The sequence below is a fragment of the Arachis ipaensis genome, chromosome B8, assembly GCF_059453495.1.
Source record: "Arachis ipaensis isolate K30076 ecotype BB chromosome B8, ASM5945349v1, whole genome shotgun sequence".
NCBI classification, from domain to species: Eukaryota; Viridiplantae; Streptophyta; class Magnoliopsida; order Fabales; family Fabaceae; genus Arachis; species Arachis ipaensis.
The window spans coordinates 6,296,977-6,318,857 of record NC_142443.1 but is presented as its reverse complement, the minus strand read 5'-3'; the positions used below and the strand labels follow the sequence as shown (position 1 = coordinate 6,318,857).

Sequence of the window (21,881 nt, the reverse complement as noted above, 5' to 3'; positions counted from 1 at the left end):
TGTGTTGTGAGTGCTTCCATATTGTTCTTGTATTGGATATTTGTGTTGTTTTCACTGCTAGGCTCTTTTAATTTGTACTAACATTCATGTTTTGGAAAAAAAAAGAGTAAAAGTTAAAAGAACAAACAAAAGATATTGAAGAGAGGAATGAGTTCGAGAGAATCGAGTAAAGACTTAAATGGCACGTATTAAGAAGTATCGATTAGCATTGTTTTTGCGTTCACATGAATTTTAGTGCTCATCAGTCATCACTACTTTAAAAATTGGGTCTGGCATCAATTTCATCGTAATAAAAATATTTTATTTTTTAATTTATCTATTTCTTATCTTAAAAATACATATTAAAATTATAAATTAAAATTCTAAAATTCGTTTGCATAGATGCAACAAAATCTAAAAGTAATTTGTACTAACATTCATGTTTTGGAAGAAGAGAAGTAAAAGTTAAAAGAAAAGAAAATATATCGAAGAGAGAAATGGATTTGCTCGAATTGGAAGCGAGTAAAAGCCTAAATGGCACGTATTAAGAAGTATCTACTAGCATTGTTTTTGCGTTAACATAGGTTTTAGTGTTCACTAATTAATCACCACTACTTTTCTGAAATTGTTTCTAGCATTAATTTCATGGTAATAAAAATATTTTATTTTTTAATTTATCTATTACTTATCTTAAAAATACACATTAAAATTATAAATTAAAATTCTAAAACTCGTTTGCATAGATACAACAAAATCTAAAAGTAATTTGTACTAACATTCATGTTTTGGAAACAGAGAAGTAAAAGTTGAAAGAAAAGAAAAGATATTGAAAAAAGAATGGATTTGTTTGAAGCGAGTAAAGACTTAAATGACACATATTAAGAAGCATCGATTAATATTATTGTTTCTGCATTTACATGGATTTCAGCACTCACCTATTATCACTTCTCTGAAAATTGTGCTTGGCATCAATTTCATCATAATAAAAACATTTTATTTTTGAATTTATCTATCACTTATCTTAAAAATACATATTAAAATTATAAATTAAAAAATATTTTATTAAAAATTTTCATTTAACAATAAATTTATTATATACTTTAAAGATACTTATTAGTTAAATCTTTTACTTTTGATTAGCTTATTAAGTTAGATTAGTAATTAATTCACTAATTTATCTAAATAAATATTAAATATTTAAATTTTATCTTATATATGCAATACAATAAATTTTTAACTAAAATTTTGATTTACCATAGATTAATCTTTAGTATATTGAAATAAAAATATTATAAAAAAATAACAATTTATTTTTCTTTTTAATTATTTTGTGGGCCTAAGCTTAAGAGTGAGCTTATAGTACAGTGGTCAACAATAAAAATATAAAGTTTTTCTTAAAAATTAATAAATTAATGTGAACCTTAATTAGCTTTATTAGGCACCGGATTCGATGGTTCAAGAACGTTTGGACCATTAAATGGTCCCATAACAAAACATGTTTTTTAAATTTTTTTAATAACTGTTAAATAGTCATTTTTTAAATTTAATTACAAATTAATCCCATATATTTTATTTAATTATAAAAATAATTTTTTATTTTATAAATAATTATTTTATCATAAATCTATCATGTTTATTAACAATCAAGAACAAAAACAATAACGAATTAGATCTTTTATTGATCCTAATAAATTTTTTGACTATTCCAATCGATTAAAAGATTAAATTTGATCCGTCACGTTCGTGAGGAATCATAAAATCGTGTTTCCTTGAAAACCAATCGATTGGATTATCAAACCAATCGATTGAATTATAACTCGATAACAATCGATTGAAAATTGATGGACATCATGATTTCCGCAAAAATCAATCGATTGGTCATATTACCCAATCGATTGAACGATGACTAAAAATGTGTGTTTCTTACAATTCAATCGATTGTTTAGAATTTTCAATTGATTGAATGCTTCAAAACAACCTGGGTCTCACAATTCAATCGATTGCTTTTGATACCCAATCGATTGAATTCATGAAAACAATATGGACATGTCAAATTCAATCGATTGAAGTGTGTTACCCAATCGATTGAAATGTGTACTACGCCTATTTCAATCTTGTTATCGTTTTTAGAAATTATCTTGTTATTCATCTATCTTATCTTTAAAATTCTATCTTCAATTTTTGCGATTTTATTTTGATTTAGATATTCTAATCTTATCTTTTCCTTAATATTAACATTATAAATTAGTGAATAATCCATCACCAATTATTCAATCCCACCGTTGAAATCGTGTATCATTTTCTTTGATTATAAAAAAATTCATTGTTTTTCTTTAGAACATCCATCTACTCAATATCCAATTTTTTTTATTTTTTATTCGTCTATTTAATATCCACTATTTCTTCATCGTTAATCACCGTTGCAGCAATCAGCAAAGGTCCAATCAAGTTTTTTATTGTAGTGTTCAAAAAATAAACCTTACAAAATTGAGGACAGTGAATAGAATCTCTAATTTAGCAATTATTCGTTTCGATACTTTATTCGTGAAATTGATTGTGTAAGGAAAAAATATTTTTTTTATCTTTTATTAATTCACAGACATTGAGAAATACTAAAAAGTAAATAGATGTTATTATTTTTTATTATTAATTAGTCATGGACGGATCTAGAGGGGGCGAGTAGTGGCCTGAATACCCAAAATTTTAAGAAACTATACTTATCTATAACAATATATAATGGGAATCCAGAGGGTTTGGTATCCAATATTTTTTTTCTATTTTACCCCTGTTTTTATAATCTAAAACTACATACTCAATCACGTACTCACGTTCTATAAATTTGTCATTAACCCATGACAGAATGATGTAACTGCTTCACTTAAAAAAATTGCTCACTCTCAATTGTAAGATTATAAAAATGGCTCCACTTACACTATAGTTTAAACAAGGTAATTTTTTTTTAATTAAATGTACAAAGAATAATTTTTCTCTTTAAATTATTATCATACTATTTTAATAATATACTATTGATGCTTATATGCAATATATAATGATAATTAGTGTCTAAATTTAAATTCCAATATTACTCTTAAAGAGAGGTTTATTATTAAAAAAATTCTTTTGTCAATTTCGTTAAATAAAAAAATTTTTACCCATTTTTTCACAGTAACCTCATTAAGATATTTTTATTAGATGTAAATTATTGTTACAAATATTTTTATTAAGATATGTTTTGAAGGAATATAAGTAAAATAGTTCGATAAGGATAATTTTTTAAAAAAAATAAATTTACACTAATAATTTTTCTCTTCAAATTATTAACGTACTTTTCTAATATACTCTAGGTACCTACACAATATATAATATCAATTAGTATTTAAATTTATGTTCCAATATTATTATTAACGAGAGAGGTTTATTATTTTTTAAAAAAATTTACACACAATAATTTTTGTATCAATCTATCATGATTCATTTTAAAAATAATATTTATTCATATAAGTCATAGAGTGTCTTGAAAAATCATATTTAAATAATTTTTTTATCTTTTAATTTTTTTATATTTTTAAATTGAAAATTTTGTATTTTTCTTATTCAAGGTTTATTTTTATATTTTATTTTAATTCTCTTATTCAAAACTATTAATATGAATTTTTATTTTGTAGGATAAATAAAAAGATGAGAATTTTTTAATAAATTAAATTATTGAAAACTTACTTATTATAAAAGAAGTTAAGTATATTTTTTTATTATAAGAATACATATAATTCACTTTTGAATGTAATCAAAATAAATATAAATTTATTCAATTTTTTAAAATTTACATTAATTATTAAAATTATAAGATAATGAATGTACTCCTGTAACATAATGAATGTACTCTTATACATTTCAATCGATTGGGTAGCACGCTTCAATCGATTGAATTTGCCATGTTCATATTGTTTTTATGAATTCAATCGATTGGGTATCAAAAGCAATCGATTGAATTGTGAGACCCAGGTTGTTTTGAAGCATTCAATCGATTGAATTGTAAGAAACATACATTTTTAGTCATCGTTCAATCGATTGGGTAATATGACCAATCGATTTATTTTTGCGAAAACCATGCTACCCAACAATTTTCAATCGATTGTTTAGTGGTAAACTGTAATCCAATCGATTGAGTTATAATTCAATCGATTGGTTTGATAGTCCAATCGATTGATTTTCAAGGAAACACGATTTTATGATTCCTCACGAAGGTAACGGATCAAATTTAATCTTTTAATCGATTGTAATAGCCAAAAAATTTATTAGGATCAATGGAAGATCTAATTCGTTATTGTTTTTGTCCTTGATTGTTAATAAACATGATAGATTTATGATAAAATAATTATTTATAAAATAAAAAATCATTTTTATAATTAAATAAAATATATAGGGTTAATTTATAATTAAATTTAAAAAAAGACTATTTAACAGTTATTAAAAAAATTTAAAAAACATGTTTTATTATGTGACCATTTAATGGTCCAAACGTTCTGGAACCACCGAATCCTAAGCCGCCTTATTAGATAAGTTTCGGGTGCAGAGTAGAGTAGAATACAAGGTTTCATTGAAATTTAGAACAAGTGAAATAATTAAGATCTCCCCTGTAACTAATATTCCATCACATTAACCTTACGGTGTCCCAAACATTGACGATACTAAAAAAGAGTTTCGTTAGAGCTGTTTCTTTAATTTCCTGTAAAAACATAAATAAGCCATTCAGCCTAGGGATGTCAATGGGGCAGGGTGGGGGCGGGGATGTCTTCCTGCTCCCATCCCCGCCCTCAGATTTGCTCCCCATCCCCGCCCCATTCCCCGCCATGGGGGAATATTGCTCCCCATCCTCATTCCCCACCGGACCCCATTCCCCGCGGGGACCCCATTCCGCATGTACATAATAGTTCTAACTAATTATTAATTTCCATATGAATAGAGCTGCAAGTATCTATCTTATACAAAAACTGCAAGATTTTATACAAAAAGTCTAAATGACACAATGGTGACTTCTTTCAAAATAACGCAATGGGGACGCAACGACGAGCCAAAGGACAAAGTAGTAGACGAGGTGGGAGACGCGGCAACAGAGAGGAGAATGGACACGATGGCAGAGTTACGAAAAGGAACGCTGCAAAAAGAAATTACGATGCGGTAAGGGTAATGGCACGGTGAGGTGTGACGATGCGGTGAGAAGGGTGACGAGGGGGTGGCTGCAAAAAGGTTGGATGAAGTATGGACTGCCTTAGGAATCTCTGAATTGAAGAAGGGTTATGCAAATAAAGATTAGGAGTTTTGGGTTTCTATATATATGTGTGTGAGAAATGTCTAAAAAACATATATGAGAAATAAACTATTAAGGATAATTCAAGGAATTCATAAATTTCGGGGAATAGAGGGGACGGGGCGGGGATCCCCGCTCGGGTCCCCGCGCCTGCTTCGGGGGAATTTTGTCCCCCATCCCCGCGGGAAAAATTCCCCACAATCGGATCTCCATTCGGGGCAGTCCTCGCAGGGATCCCCGTGTCTCGGAGAATTTTGCCATCCCTAATTCAGCCCCCATATATATTGCAATAATTTGTTCCGGGATGAAATAATTTTAGGTATTTATATATATATTATTTTATATATATTTTATAAATAATTATTTTAATATACTTTATCGTATTTCTCTTAAAATTTATCATTAATGTAGAATAATTATTTGAATGATTATTATTTATCTCTTTATTATTATTATCCGATAAATTAAAGTATGATTTATTCGTGGAGTCACACCAAAATTAAACAATGTCATAATCATATTTATTAATTACGAGTAGAGTTGTATCAAATTCATTAATAATAGGGTAAATACCCATATCGATAATTTTTTTAAAAGACTATGAGATTTTGAAAAAAAAAAACATTTCATATTTTGATCTTTGATATTTAATTTTGTGAGATTAGTTAACTCTCCTGTCAATGATCTCTCTAAAAAATATGTTTATGTGACACGTTAATTATTAATATATTATTTATTTAATTTTTATAAATAAAAATAATTTAAAAATTATTAATATTTTTTTTTTAGTTTTACATAATAAATTTAGCTAATATAATTAAAAAAAATAACAAACAATAAAAAAATTAAATAATTTTGATAATTACTCCTAAAACACAATAAGACTCCCAACAAATAAAAATTTATTAATTCTAATTCGTTCTTAATGAATAAATTAATAATTTAATATATCATGTAGGTATTATTTTATTAATACAAAAAAAATATTAATAAAAAAACTAATTAATTTCACAAAAATAAACATCAAAAACTAAAAATAATATTTTTTTATTAAAGACCTTGTTATTATTTTTTGAAGTAATTATCATGCCGTTTAAAAGTTTTTCTCTTAATAATACTGATACAATGAGCTATTAATTTGTTTAGTAGATAATATAAAATGAGTGAATAAATCTATTGTTATTAAGAAAAACTACGAAGAAGTAATTTTTTGTTAATCATCATTAATTAATTTTATTTTAAAAATATAATTTAAAATTTAGAATTAAAATTTTATAATTTAAAAACTAAAATTTAAAATAAATAAAATAATTTTAAAAAATAAATTAATATTAGTTAAAAAAAATAATTCCCTAATATTATTCTATTATTAATTTTATAAGTGAATTATTCCTTTCTGATATATATTCCTCATACTTTTCAGTTTTCATCCATAAAGAAAAGGTATGCGATGTCATAAGTGGGTTCCTTAAATTTTGTGCTGCAAGGATGTGGTATTAACGCCAAATATTATGATATTATTCTTGTAAAAGGTGCTCTATGAAATATACATCACATATATATTACATGCTCCCAACTTGCTATTCTTTTTTTCCTAAAATATGTTTGTTTGCATGTGTTATACTGTTATCCCTTTCACAATCCTATATTCGTATTGCAATTGCCGTTTCGGGTTCTGCTCTTCTGGATTCTAAATTATCTGTTCGATATCTACTTTCGTTCTATTTTAGTTTTTTTATAAGAAAAAATAATTAGATTAAATAACATAAAACAAAATAAATAGTCTCCATTTTCCAATATTATACCAATGTCCTAAAATAAAATAGTTTTTTTTACCAAAGATAGAAGATTCAAACTCGCAACTTTTTAATTGAGTATGGAAAAACTATGCCATTTAAGCTATTAATAATTGAAAATAGTTTACATACATGTCCTGAATGGTTTTATATAAATCGAATTAATTAGATTCGATTTAGAATGTATATATTGTACTATTAATAATTGAATCTAAAATATAAAAATATTTAGAACATACATGTAAGTTATTTTATTTTAGAATATTGGTGTAATATTAGAGACTATTTAGTTTGTTATGTTATTTACCCTAAAATTACATTAATTAATTATATGTGACGATTAATTAATGGAACATGCCAGTCTACCTTCTTCATCGGTAAAAGTAGTTAGTTTTCCCTTTTTAGCTAAATTTATTTATAACTTAAAGCAACTAATATATATCATGTATGACGTGAATTTGGGTAGAAGAAGTTATGTATCATATCTGACTTTGTTCACAATGAAAGGATCTTGGAAATGGGACTGATAGGACAAAATTGAAGAAATATTGTAAGCAAAACATTATTTCAAATATTATGCATCACTTATTTCCTTCTAGAAGCATTAAAAATTCTGAAATGGTCAGAATGAATGGCAAGATTATTGAAGGGATATAGTTAGAGACTTAATTAGATTTAAGCCAATCATTAAAGTTTACAATTGAGATCCTCTTTTGGTATATATGTATGTCAGAGGCAGTTCTTTAATTAACTTTTTACTACAAAATAAAGATACTAACTACTATAATGAATTGAAAAGAAAAGAAAGAAACTAAAGATACTAGCTACTATATATAATTAACAAGCATATGCATTCATATCTGTTCTTCTTCATTTACATGCATGATGATCATTATTCACACTTACACAACCATCATTCTCTTTTAATTTAATTTCCCTTGTTTCTGCTCACTACTCTTCTTCTTCTTGTTCTTCGTCAACATCTTCTTCTTCTTCTTCTTCTAGAAACTCATCATCATCATCATCATCATCATCATCAGGATGAATAAAATGGAGCTTCAACCTTCCATCCTCTCTAGAAGCATGTAAGAACTCCTGTGATGGTACCCGTATCTCTTCCAAGACAAACCTGCCATTACTCCTGAATGATCTGAACAAAACCCCAGGCTTCCCACTCCTCCCTATGCTTGAAATTGGAGGAGGGTAAGAGTTCCCTCCACCACTACTCATCCTTGATGACCTCCTCCAATGTTCTCCACCGCCGCCACCATAGCAATCATTATATTCTTCTGAAACTTGTGCTGCTGCATGGTTTTCCACACAGTACTCTTTCTCACCACTCTCATGACTCTTCATCATGTCTTCAACATCATATGAGCTCTCAAACCCAAGGCCTTCAGTGCAAAGCTGCAAGCTTTCAGAACTCCAAGATGAAAAGCTGTCACTGCTTTTGTGCCTCCTGCTTTTATTGTTGCTTGATTCACCAAAATCTTCATTGTTATTCTGGTTTAGCTTTGTGTAATTTGATGACGATGATATTAGAGTAGTCTCCTTGAAATGGAGTTCACCAAATATCTCAGTGAATGAGTGCTGTTGATGCTCTAAGGGATTCACTACTACTGGTTTGATTTGGTTCCATGAAAGGGATTCAATGAGTGTTGGATTTTCTGGTAACAGCTTATTCTCAAATATATGCTGAAGGCTCCCACAAGCTGCCATGGCCTAATGCCTATAATCAAACACTAGTTTTATGCTTAATTGGTTTCTGAATACCACAAAATAAGATAGAGTATAGTAGAGGGAATGAAGCTAAGGGTGACTCAACTTTTGTTTAGGTTGTTGAGTGAGATATAAAAAAGGAGAAAAGATGCATGGAAATATCATGATAATGCCCAACAAAAAATCAAAGCTGAAGCTGCTATTATATAGGTAGCAAGTTCTGATTTTTTTGCTACCCTTTTTCTTCTTCTATTATATTGGCTTGGAATTTAATGGGTGGTTATGCTATGCAGCTTGGTCACTATTTGGTAGCCACAAAACGTTCCTAGTAATTAGTCTCATCTGGGAATTATCTTAGCTAGTCGTTTGGTGGAGAGACAGAGACTGCTGAAATTGAAAGATAGAGATTAAGAGACAGAGACTGAAATAAACTTTAAAATTGGAACTCTAATTTAATATTCTGTTTGGTGCAAAATAAGAGACAGAAATTAAAATAAAAATAAAACTCTAATTTAATTTGCATAAAGGATAAAATTAGAATTAATTAATTGAAATAAGGGTATTTTAGGTATAAAATGTTATTAAAGTTTCAGTTTCGATCTCTAAAAATTTCAATCCCTTGTGTCCCTACTCTTTTGAGGTATTGAAATACTGAAATTTTAGTATCAATCTCTGTGTCAACAAACATGATACTGTGTCTTAATCTTCCAGTTTCTATCCCAATACCTCAAAACAACCTTACTTTACTACTAGTCTATGTGTATACACTTGTATGCTGAATCAAATTCTTAAGTTTATGCGAGTATTCAAGTGGGGCAGGTTAAACCGAATAATAGTGATTGATATATATGAAGTAAATAGCTCATCAGTTTTTGAATTTAGAAATTAATACTAAATTAATTTTTTAGAGTAGTGACATTCAATTCAAATTGAATTAAATTTTTATCTCGCCTTACCAAATTTTCTAAAATTAATGATATAAATTTAGAATTTAAAATTAATTATTATTATTTAGATTGGATTTGTATTTTAAATTTAAATTTAAATGGTATTGATTTTTAGAGAGATTAATTTTGTATTTTAAATATAAAAAGAGAACCAATAATTTGGATTTACTCAAATTATTAACTCACTGTTAGTTTAAACAAATGTTAAAAGTTTGAAGTAATTCATAACGAATTAGTTATATACTTATATATATTAAACCAAAATATCTTTAATTTCCTCAATCAGCACATGCAATGCATATATCAAGATAATGGCAAAACTGGTAACCAGGATTAATACACTTTTGGAATTAGAATCACAAAGTTATATGAATACCCTCATCCAAATTAAAAGTTACCTTTATTCCACATTCATGGTAATATCTTGTTAACTTGAAGGACCAAGTCATGAGTAGTAGTGTTGTATGTGATACACAAATTGCAAGATGCAATTATAATCTTTAATCTTGTACTCTTAATCTTTAAAAAGCTATGACTTAGAGAGGTAGTAGTGCATGGTGATGGCGATAGGATTCACACTAGCTATTCCCTTTATTAATTAGGACCACAAACTTTCTTGGTTTAATTGTGAGGGTGTAGATGAGCAAGGTTATGAACCTTTCTTGGTGCCGTCCAGAGTACAATGATGTGAACGGCAAGACTAGTTAGTTGTACACATATATACAGCTTCAACTCCAATCTTCGAAATCATATGCACATTAATTAAATTAACCACTTTTTATGTTCACAAGTGGCTTTACACCATTGGATGTTGGAAGGCAACGTGGCATGCTTGTGTGCACTGTTTTCATGTGACTGGTGGTGCTGATTCAGCACTTATTAATTACCATACTATATCATGTTTGCAAATTGGCTAAAGTTCAACCATGAATTTTTTGGATAGGATGCTGATGATGATGATGAGGCTACACCAAATCTTAGTTCATATGGAATTATCTTTGCTCACAAGAATAAAATATGAATCTATCTATATCTATCCCTTGTAAGCTACGTTTTTGGTTAATTAATATCTCAAGTACTAATTGGTGGTTGGTTCACTTCTTAGCTCTCAAGTATAAGATATTATTAAATGTTTATAAAATTTACCACTAAAAATTTTATTAGTAGCTAAAATTGGAAATAAGTGAAGTCAACTCATGACATAATTTAAACTCAATTTGTTAACAGCTCAATAAATTAAGTTTGCAAGTTGGTGAGTCAAATTATTTGAGCTTAGATTTAAGTTTATATATTAAATGTGTCAAATTTAAATTTAGATAACTTCAATTCATTGGCATGTAAACTGATTCCAATAATAATAGTAATTTTTTATATATGATTTTGATAGGAAACATAAACAAAAATGTTTAGTAATAAAAAAATATTAGCCAAAAACGTTATAACTTACTTTATTTAGCATTTATTAATGAATTTTAAATAAGATAAGTTTTGACTTTTTTTTCTCTCCTTAACATTACCGAAACATAAATTATACATATTTATAGATAAATAATACATAAAATTAATAATTTTTTTTTATAATTTATATGTAGTGACGGACCTAAAAACTTTGTTAGGGGGCAAAAATAATATACATTACTATCAAAAGATATATTAATTTAAATTTAAAAACATAAAAGTGCACATTAATTATTTGAATACAAAAAAAAAACCAAAAATTATATTAGCCACTAAGTTTCTTCGCATCAAATCTAATGGAGTGACTAATAGAGTGACTTCAGATTTTAGAGGTAATTTTCTTTTGAAATATTTTTCCATTACTGTTTCTAAAAATAAATAAATAAATATATATATTTTAAATTAGCAAATTGATCAATTCACTTTAAAAATTTATATACAACATAATTACATATAATAGAATAGAACGAAAGATAAACAAATAAATAATAACGATCACTAAATTGAGAATAAAATAAAATATATAAATTCATGAAGAGAATAAAAAAATAGATTAATACCTAAATTATAATTGTTTGAATTAAAATTTGTAATTAAAAATATCAAAAAGAGAAACAATGAAATTGAAAGATATATAGAGTCATATGGAGCTATATAAAACAAAATAGAGAATTTAAAATTTACTTTTTGATGAAGAGAAGATGACCACTAGACAAGAAATAGAAAAAAAATGTTGAAAATATGAAAATAAGAAGAGGGTTTTTTTTGGTGACTAACTAAGAAGAGGGTTTAAAAGAATAAATGAGTGACGGCTGGAATTTGAGAATGGAAGAAGACTAAATTTAATTAGGTAAACTAATAGTCACTATAATAGAAAGATAAAATGGATTTGAGACTTTTAATAATTGGGCTTAGTTTATTTGTAGTGAAGTCATTTAAAAATTAAAATAGGAGTATATTATATATGTTTTTTTTTTTGTTTAAAAAAATAAAATTAGAGTTGGGCAAGTGCCCTATTACCAAGCGTAGGTCCGTACCAGTTGCTGTTTATATGGAATTTGGATCCTTTAAATTTTGAATTTTTACTTTAGAGAATAAAATGTGATCTCTTACAATTAAATGTTTTCTCTTTCATATTTTTTCTTGGTTCCACTTATGAAATAAATAGTGAGAAATCATACTTTACCCTCTAAAGTAAAATTTAAAATTTAAAGGATCCAAATCCGTTTAGATAAAATTATAGATTATATTCATGTTATTTAAACTATCTCGTAAATTTTTCGTGAACCGAACTTGAGTTTGAACTATTTTGGTTTAACTCAGCTCACTTCTAGTCCCAAATGTGACCTTATTATTAGAATTTCTTAATAATTTCATTGAGGTTAAATTTGGAATCACCCTGCTGCTGTATGTGCTAGACTGATAGTAGTTAAACTCTACAATAACAATCACATGCTGCTTTTGGGATTAGGGGAAGGCCAAAGAACATTCATGCATCACTCATGCATGTGATTTTCATTTACTATTATCATTGCTGGTGGAAAGAGCACTTGGAATATTCGGTTTCAAAACTTTTATACATGCCTGCTAATGCTATCTATGCTACCTTCTAGGAAAGTGCAGTGGTTGGCTCTCATACTTAGCAACCTTATCATCATAATGCACATACATGGAAATATATAGAAGCATTCTGCAATGCGACATTTTTCCTTTTCATTCATTGTGTGGTTTTCTTTTCTCGTGATATTTCCCACCTTCATGAAACACCACCACATTTGTATAAACTTTCTTTGTGGACCTATCACCTCACAAATCACAATCATGGAGTCATGTCATTTTCATCATCAAAAGTTTGAGGTAAATCTTACTTCCACTATAGTATGGGCCAACTGAAGATAAAATGCCTCTACTTGAAATGAAACTCGTAGCATATCATATTACCATGTATTTGCAACTAAAGTTTATGATAAGGATTTCATTTGAATACAATATCAGGATATAAAAAAAGCTCAGATTTTTTTATATCAGCAGAATTGTTTGACTCAATTACTCTCTAACTTAAGAGTCTTATATACACAATTAAATACCAATACATTATCAGTAAATAACAATTAAACTGTTATGATAAACCTATTTTAGCAGCCACACATTGGCAAGGAACCTAGTTAGTACAACATTGACAGATGAATTGATGTGGTTTAGGGGGTGATTATGAACAGAGGTAAATAGAACACACAGGAAAATGAGATTTGATTACAATATTAGTGTGATGATCATAGTGTTATGCATGAGATCAGATAAATTAATCAAACTAGGAAACAATGAAAAAAACATAAAGGGACAACTTCACAAACTACACCTAGCAATTTTGCAATAACTTCACAGACATAAACATACAATTCCAATGTCAAAATAATCAAATTTACACACACTATTATGCTTCTTTCACCTCCAGGGTTTAATCTGCTCAGATCTTGAATCTGAGCTGTTCAAATTCCTAGTTCCCTTTTTCTCAACATTTTCATGGATCACAGCTAGCTGGCCTTTGGATTTTTTAGACCCTTTCCTAGCATTTGAACTACTTGATTGGCCACTCTTGTTACTCTTCGTGTTTCCTTTTGGTGGATAATCACAGTACAAATTCTCATTGGAAACTTGATTCTCAGAAAAGCATTCCAAATTTTTAGCTTCTAACTTGTTCTTGGGGGATTCAGGGCAACATTCTAAGAAAATTTCCTCAGAAGCAGAGTTTTTCTGAACCTCTTCTTCATTTTGTGCAGCAGTATCTTGCTGGCTAGACTCCAAAGGGGTATGGTCCAAATTCTCATCAGGAAGCTCCAAACATGATCTAGAAGGTTCTAAATACGATCTAGGAGACGGTTCTACCACGGAATCCCTTCGCTCCCGCAGTGTCCTTAATATCAGTGTCTTCAAGAAGTTCATCACTTGAACTGCATACATCAATGCAGTGATAGGGTCTGCCATCTGCAAGAAAGAAAACACCAAACACTTTAGGATTATATGAATAAGCATGAGGTATATCAAAGATGTAATGCAAAAAATACTTAGCCCAGAATAAAATTTAGGATTTTGCCAATCAGTTCATGTTAGTTAATAGTGGAAAGGTTTCAAATGCAATTAAGACATTAGAAAGGTTAACAACCTGAGTCATGTTGGGAGCAAAAACCATAGCAATGTTGCGTGCATTCATCTTATTGAGATGTTCATACTCAGCAACATCAGCCATGAGATTGATGGCCCAATCCAAGAGTGAAGCTTCAGTGTGAGGCAGATGCCTCACTAGTTCAACACAGTCATCTTCAGTCTGGCATTTCAGCACTTGATCTTGAGATAATGAATCCAGAATCCCAGTTGGAAGTTCTCTAAACCATGCCTTGCAAATTACAACAATATCAATCAAAATGTAACAGGTTCCCTATCTGGAAACTAAATCACAAAGTCATAAACAGAGAAAGCAGAGCAAAATTATTATGTTTGTCTTTGTACCTTAATTAATGCAGCCAAGGAATGAACATCAACAGTTTCTGGGACCACACCCAAATTGAGTTGATCCCTAACATATTCCTCTTGACTATTGTCTGCATTTATTCTGAAAATCCCCTCAGCCTGAATCATAGAAACATTGTTTTGACTTTTGACTACATTTATTTATTTTGTTTTCGGGAAAAGTTCCATTCAATGGTAGTAACTGGTTTGAAATGAGAGAAATAAATTAAAGGTGATGAACCTGCAAGCCTCCTTGAGAATACAAGCGGCTTTGCATCAGCAGCAGAATTGTTGGCACACTGTTCCCTCTTGAGTCATACGATAACTGCATGGAGTCTGTTGAAACTCCAAAAACCGTTGCACTGCCACCTCAAAGTTCAAACAATAAATCATCAAGAATGTTTAATCATCAACTCTGTCAAATGTACCAAAAGAATCAAAAGGACAGTATTGTAATCTGGAAAAATACATGTCTTATTGAATCAATGTGTATTCTATACAGATAACTGATTGGATTTATTTATCTCAATATATATTTATTCAAGGGTAATGCCACTCCAATAATCCAAATGTTGAATCATCAATGTATTGTAAACTGGATAAAAGTACCTAGCACTGGGAGGCCTTCTGGGGACTTCAGGTTCGAACTCAACAGGCAAACCCAAGAATCCATTGAACCGATCAAAGGTGACATGCGCAACGTGGCGCACGTTAGTGGGGGAGCCAATGTTCATGGTGAGCAAGAGAGAGGAAGGCTTGAGGGTTGAGCAATGAATGGGAAGAAGAAAAGGTTGTTGGTTTATGTTTGTTTAATTTGTTGAAGTAGTTGTTGTTGTTGTTGTCCTTAGTGAAGAAGCAAGATTGAAAATGGAAATGTGGGGAGAGTAGTAGAACTTGGTCATGGCTGGCAATGAAAGAGGCCTTTACTTGGAATATAAAAAACAAGAAGAAAAGATTTTTGCCATTTAACAAAGCCATGATCAGGAGAAGGACTTTTGCTTATTTCAAATTTACAAACACAAACCACAAGGAAGACTCTTGAGCTTGAGTTGAGTTGAAGAAAAGTGTTGCAACAAAATCATATAGTGGGGTGGAACGTGAGAATCATTAACTCAAATTCGTGTTTTTAATTTTTGAATAGTTAATAAGATATGATGTAATAATCTATGTTGCGTGTTGTGGAGCGTTGAACAAGCAATCACAGTTCTAGTAATAGAGGAGGAGTAGAGGTAAAGCCACATGTGTGCTTTGTTCCTCAACTATATCTACTAAGTAATAACAATCCAACACTGATAATCAACAAAAAAAAAAAAAATTGCTATTTGTACTTCAAAATCAGCCACTAAAATCAGTCATCAATATATTTATGTATAAATATATGTGTGGTTTAATTTATTTTCAATATATATTTGTATTTTAGCATGTATTTTATACTGGTGGCTAACTTTGGTGGCTGATTTTAGTGTACACGTAGCATAACTCGATAATCAATCACCTATTTATATAAACAACTATACTACGTGTATACTAAAATTAGCCACTAAAATCAGTCACCAGTAAATATATGTTAAAATATAAATATATATTAAAAATAAATTAAACTATATATATTTATACACAAATACATTAGTGACGATTTTAATAGCTAATTTTAATGTATAAATAATACTTTTATTATATAAAATATATTTTAAAAATAAATATAACAATACGTGTCTTTATATAAAATAATTGAATTAATAGTAAGGTTTTAGTGTTTACTATTCACATAGCATACATTTTTAATAAGAGAAAGTCTAGGACTAGCACTTTATTAGAGGATCCAAATCTCTTTTATTAAAATTTGGTCAACATTTAAGGCTTATTTAGGTGAGCTTCTAAAAAAAATATTTTTTTAAATTATTTTTTTAAAAAAATCTTATAGAAAAGTAAAAGTAATTTTATATTTAGATATCTCATGCAAAAAAATCTTTTAATTTATCAATTATGTTTTGTTATAACCATATAAAAGTATCTTTTTGTTTATTTATTATGTCAAAAACATTTTTTTAAGAAAAAAATCTTTTAAAAAAAGATGTAAATTGTAACTTTTCAAAAAATATTGTTTTTTTTATTTTTCTAGTGTTTTGACTTTTACTATTAGAAATTTACTAAATACGCTAAAAAATAATAAAAGATATTTTTTATCAATTTAACGGCGCCTAAACAAACACTTAATCAATAAAGAAAAAAAAGTGAATAATCCCACATCATTAGATATAATTTCACGCCATTAAAAATACTAATAATAACTAATCGATGACTATAAATCACATAATCTGCTAATCTTTTAGCACTCCTCTTTTAATAATGAGAAGATCATCCATAAAAAATATATTATATGTATAAAATATATTTTAAAAATAAATATAACAATACATGTCTTTATATACCATATATAAAATAATTGATTTAGTAGTAAAGTAAGGTTTTAGTGTTTACTATTCACATAGCATTTTCAATAATTGATTTAGTAGTAAAAAAATATATTATATGTATAAAAAATTAACTATTAAATTAATTATTATGTATTTATATAAAAATATATGTGATAATATTTAATTTATTTTTAATATATATTTTATAAAAATATTTTCCTAATTTAATAACTAATTTTTTTTATAAATATCGCATAATTGATTTAACAAATATCACTCAACTGATATAATATAAGGTGACTACCATGTATCAATATTTTCATATAAAATAATAATTAAATAATGACTCTTATTATATTAAATAATTTAACTAAATATATTAAACTATCTAATAAGTTATAAGTAACAACAATCAATTACAGCATGAATGTAATAGAAACAATTTGAATCTAAATATCTAATGAAATCTTATTTTCTTATAAACACAAATATTATATGATTTTGAAAGTTAAGAGAATTGGATGCAGGGACAGACGTATGTTATAAGTTTTATGAGCAAGCACTCCTATTAATATTTTAAAAAAATATAAAAAAACATATGTACAAATATATATGTATTTTTATTGAAAAATTATATTTATTTTATATTAAAAATATTTATTAAATTTTGTGTCAAAATATTTATTTTATATATATTTTTTAATTTTAAAATTAAATTTTAATATATTATCAATATAAATTAGTTTTACATATGTATTCAATTATATAATATTTTATTATAAAAAATAATTATTTTTTATATTAAATATTGTATTTACATAAATAATCATTTAAAAAAATAGAAATAATTAAATAATTGTATAAAATATTTTATACTATCAATATATTAAAATTTAACTCTAATTTGTATCTAAAAGTATAAGATAAAAATATATTAAATCAATTTAATTAATAAAAAATAAAATATCATTGTAGTATTATTTAACTAATAAATTTATTTAATTAAAGTTTATATCCTTATTTTTACTCAATTTTAATATTGATTAGTAAATTAAAAAAATTTGTACTGAATATATATTTTGATCATTCTTTCTCAAATATAAATTGGAGTAAAAATCAATTGAAATAATAATACATTTTATATTTTTATTTATCTAAGTAACTAACTATTCTATTATTATTATTATTATTATTTGAAATTAATTTTTTATTAAATAATTAAATAATTATTAAATAATCTATAAAATATATAAAAAGAATATGAGAAATTTAGATAATTTTTTTAAAAAATATTATTGATCGTACATATTTCATGAAAAAATATGTTTTACTTTTGTTATTCATTAGAAGATAATCTATTTATCATCTCGATTAATTTTATTTATTAATATTATTATTTATGTTTAATTTATAAAAAATAATTAATAATTATATTATTACTCGTCAATATATCAATATGGATAATAAATAAATAAATAATTATTTAATATTTTTATATTATTTATTTTTGTATATACTTTAATATATTTATAAAAAAAATTATTATTTTTATATGCTACATGTTTGCACTTGAAATTTTTTGATCCGTGACTGATTGGGTGTAATGGTGTATAGCACGCGTGGGCATAGTGCACATGACGTATGAGGAAATGAAGAAGAAAATACTCAAAATAGTGTGCGAAGAGAGAGAGGAAAGTGAAGCTAAGAAAGTCGGTTTATGATTTGTGAAAGAAGCTAAACGGGGGTGAATTCTGTGAGCGGTTTCTACATCCATGTCTAACTACGGCAGATACGATCCCCATTCGCCCTACGCTCCTTCAGCACCATCCCTACCTGAAAACCACCCTCCCTATTCCACTTCTTCTTCTTCCGCTGCTCCTCCTCCTCCTCCTTCAAATTACCAATATGCCCCTCACACCGCTACTCCACCTCCGCCACCTTCAACCTACAACACCTATGGCACCAACGCTACTGCTGCTGCTGCCACTGCTTATGATCATGGTTCCACCTACCACGGGGCTGGGACTGCATATGGCCAAGCTCCATCATCTGCGTATCCTCCTCCTTCTTCGTCTTCACATGGCTACTCCGCTTTCCCACCAGGGACGCACCCCGATGTCATTAGGAGCTTTCAGATGGCCGACACAGATCGAAGCGGCTTCATCGATGAGGCGGAGTTGCAGCGGGCTCTTTCTTCTGGATACCAGAAATTCAACATTAGAACTATCCGTCTCCTCATGTTTCTCTTCAAGGATCCTACTCAGCCTCCGAGAATTGGTATGCGGGATTTTCAATTGCTCCTATATAATTGCTTCCTTTGCGCTCTCAAACCCTATATTCTTTTTCTTTTTCTCTCACAGGGCCAAAGGAATTTGCAGAAATCTGGAATTGCATTGCTCATTGGCGAGTAAGTCACTTTTCCCATAAACAAAAAAAAAAATGGCTAACACTATAGAAAATTAGCTTCATGTGTAATTTTTCTCATAGAATCTATTCTTGAAAAACCCTAAGGCCTATAATATGCTGTATTATTCTAGACTTCCCTTATTCAGTTTGTAAACATCTCTAGTTTTGTGTTTCATACATTACAAAATCTCTTACATCTTAGGGAGAGTTTTTAGTGCCTAGTTAATATGGCGATGCTACATGAATACATAGATATCTGCATCATTTTCATTTAATCCCAGATTGTTAAGTATTTCATATTACATTTAATCCAATGCAGACATTTTCACTTTGTTACTAGAGAAGTCTGACCAATGATATTAAATAACTGAAGTTTATCATTATCTGTATGGAGCTTTTAGGTTTTAACTATTTCTCAAAATTTCATTAGATAGTCCACTTATGGTGATCAATTTTGAATTACACTTGTTTTCCTGTCACATACATGTACCATAACTAGTTACTGACACATATTTGTTGGATATAGTAGTGATAGGCTCTATGCCTTTTGTGTTTGTTAATTCTATCAAGGAGGAGGTTAGACTGTTAGAGTTACATTGCATAATAGAACTTCACTCCATATGATTCCTCTGATTTTGTTGCTTCATTTGTAGGGCATATTTGAGAGATATGATAAAGATAGAAGTGGGAAGATTGATCCACTAGAGCTAAGAGATGCTCTGTATGGTATTGGCTATGCAATACCAGGCACAGTTCTACAGCTGCTGCTTGCCCAGTATGGTGATGGAAATGTTAAGAGGGTTGAACTCGGATTTGATAGTTTTGTTGAGTATGACATCTGAACCTTTCATATGCTTATTATATACTCCAATTCATTTGAAAAGAGTAAACTTCCATTTTGGTCCTTAAAAATTTAAGAGATTGTGACATCAATGTGCTCAATGTGGTCATCCGATGGTAACATTTTGATGTTAAATTCAAAATGGTCCAAAAGTAATTGATTATTGGGACTAAATTGATTTCTTGATAAAAAAATTGTTTGATGACTATAACAATATCCTCTAATGTTTCGAGAATCAAGTTGATTTTTTGGAAAATTCATCTTTTATATTTGAAGATGTCATTTATATATCTAATGTTCTGCTCTTGAATGTGTGCAGGTGCGGGGTAATTGTCAAGGTAAAACACGCCAAGCTTTTTGAAGCTTTGAACCTGTCTGGTGTTTCTTTACTTATTCCTTTACGTTTCTTATTAATTCCTTCCATTGATAGAGGCCAGTCCAACTTACATGCTTCATGGTTTTCCTTAATATATGTTGATCAGGACATAGATACTTTCTACATTCATATGCATTGACTTGATTATGTATGTGGTACGAAACGAGTACTAGGGAGGCATTCATTATCCTTGAATTACAGTTCCTCATGCAACTCACATCTCAATTCTGATGATCCTTCAACTCGAGGGAAAATCTAAACACTGCAGCATTTTAGATCATCATTTATTTCGATTCAGTTCTTAAAAATTAGCATTGTCATGGAATTCATCTTCTTAGAACCAAGTGTTTCTCCTCATATGTGTGTGTGCATGCATGTTTGTTTTACCATTCTAATTACTTGTTGCATTTTCAGGGTCTGACTGAAAAGTTTAAGGAGAAGGACAAACGTTATATTGGTTCAGCCAAACTTTCATACGATGAGTTTATGGCTATGGTCATTCCATTCCTTGTAGCATATGATGATTGAGAAGCTTGTGATGTGCTGCTCTTCAAGAGTTGTTAGTTTTTCTTCTCCAATAGAATGTTTTACAAGTTTGATAGTCGAGGAATTTCTTAAAGGTGTAATGCTTTGTTATATAGATATTGTTCGGAACAAGTTAGTTTCAGCTGTAATAGTATAATAGATAATCCGCAAGTATAAGTAAAATCCTCTTGTATATTCGAATTTTTTATTTGTTTCAAAGTCAATATTAACTTATTAACATCATTTCTAATCGAAATTGAGACATCTCGTGACCAAGACTTTCGAACAAATCTCATTATGTAATTACAGGTTGGAGTTTTAGTTGGCACTTGGCAGCATTTGCTCAAGCAATCAAGCCTGTCAAGTGAGTTGCTTCTTGTGTTTCTTTATTTTGGCTGCATACTGATTAGTAGTTAATTAATGCGACTATCATCTTTCTTTGACTTTAATATATCAATCATTTTTTTAATATTAACTTTATTTTTCCATTTATGTTTTAACCATAATATTGATTTTCATCTGTATTATATAATATATATCTAGGTGGTGTATTTCAATATGTATAGACATATTATGATACCGCATGATGACTTAATTTACCT

General features: G+C 28.6%; 3 protein-coding genes across 6 annotated transcripts; 1 reads left to right on the top strand and 2 right to left on the bottom strand.

The window, feature by feature from the left end:
- Window positions 1-7,825: 7,825 nt before the first annotated feature.
- LOC107613999 (FANTASTIC four-like protein (DUF3049)) lies at window positions 7,826-9,630 on the bottom strand. Its single transcript, XM_088497472.1, has 2 exons — window positions 9,545-9,630; window positions 7,826-9,160 (listed from the first exon to the last, which is right to left on the bottom strand). The coding sequence occupies exon 2, from the start codon at window positions 8,800-8,802 to the stop codon at window positions 8,035-8,037; it is 768 nt and encodes a 255-aa protein (XP_088353598.1). The 5' UTR covers window positions 8,803-9,160; window positions 9,545-9,630; the 3' UTR covers window positions 7,826-8,034.
- A 3,803-nt stretch (window positions 9,631-13,433) lies between these two features.
- On the bottom strand, window positions 13,434-15,785 carry LOC107613998 (rho GTPase-activating protein 5). Of its 2 annotated transcripts, none has more exons than XM_016316208.3 (5): window positions 15,324-15,785; window positions 14,956-15,076; window positions 14,715-14,834; window positions 14,371-14,601; window positions 13,434-14,192 (listed from the first exon to the last, which is right to left on the bottom strand). In XM_016316208.3, exons 1-5 carry the CDS (start codon window positions 15,446-15,448, stop codon window positions 13,653-13,655), a joined length of 1,137 nt encoding a protein of 378 aa, XP_016171694.1. In that variant the 5' UTR covers window positions 15,449-15,785; the 3' UTR covers window positions 13,434-13,652. The 2 variants fall into 2 exon arrangements, with proteins under 2 accessions (XP_016171694.1, XP_020964351.1); XM_021108692.2 differs by having other exon boundaries at window positions 14,956-15,129; window positions 15,324-15,462.
- A 2,934-nt stretch (window positions 15,786-18,719) lies between these two features.
- Window positions 18,720-21,535, top strand: LOC107612872 (Calcium-binding EF-hand family protein). Of its 3 annotated transcripts, none has more exons than XM_016314638.3 (5): window positions 18,720-19,408; window positions 19,492-19,538; window positions 20,191-20,366; window positions 20,698-20,716; window positions 21,169-21,535. In XM_016314638.3, exons 1-5 carry the CDS (start codon window positions 18,904-18,906, stop codon window positions 21,280-21,282), a joined length of 861 nt encoding a protein of 286 aa, XP_016170124.1. In that variant the 5' UTR covers window positions 18,720-18,903; the 3' UTR covers window positions 21,283-21,535. The 3 variants fall into 3 exon arrangements, with proteins under 3 accessions (XP_016170124.1, XP_020964350.1, XP_088352811.1); XM_021108691.2 differs by having other exon boundaries at window positions 18,734-19,408; window positions 20,698-20,751; XM_088496685.1 differs by lacking the exon at window positions 21,169-21,535 and having other exon boundaries at window positions 18,734-19,408; window positions 20,698-21,040.
- Window positions 21,536-21,881: the final 346 nt, after the last annotated feature.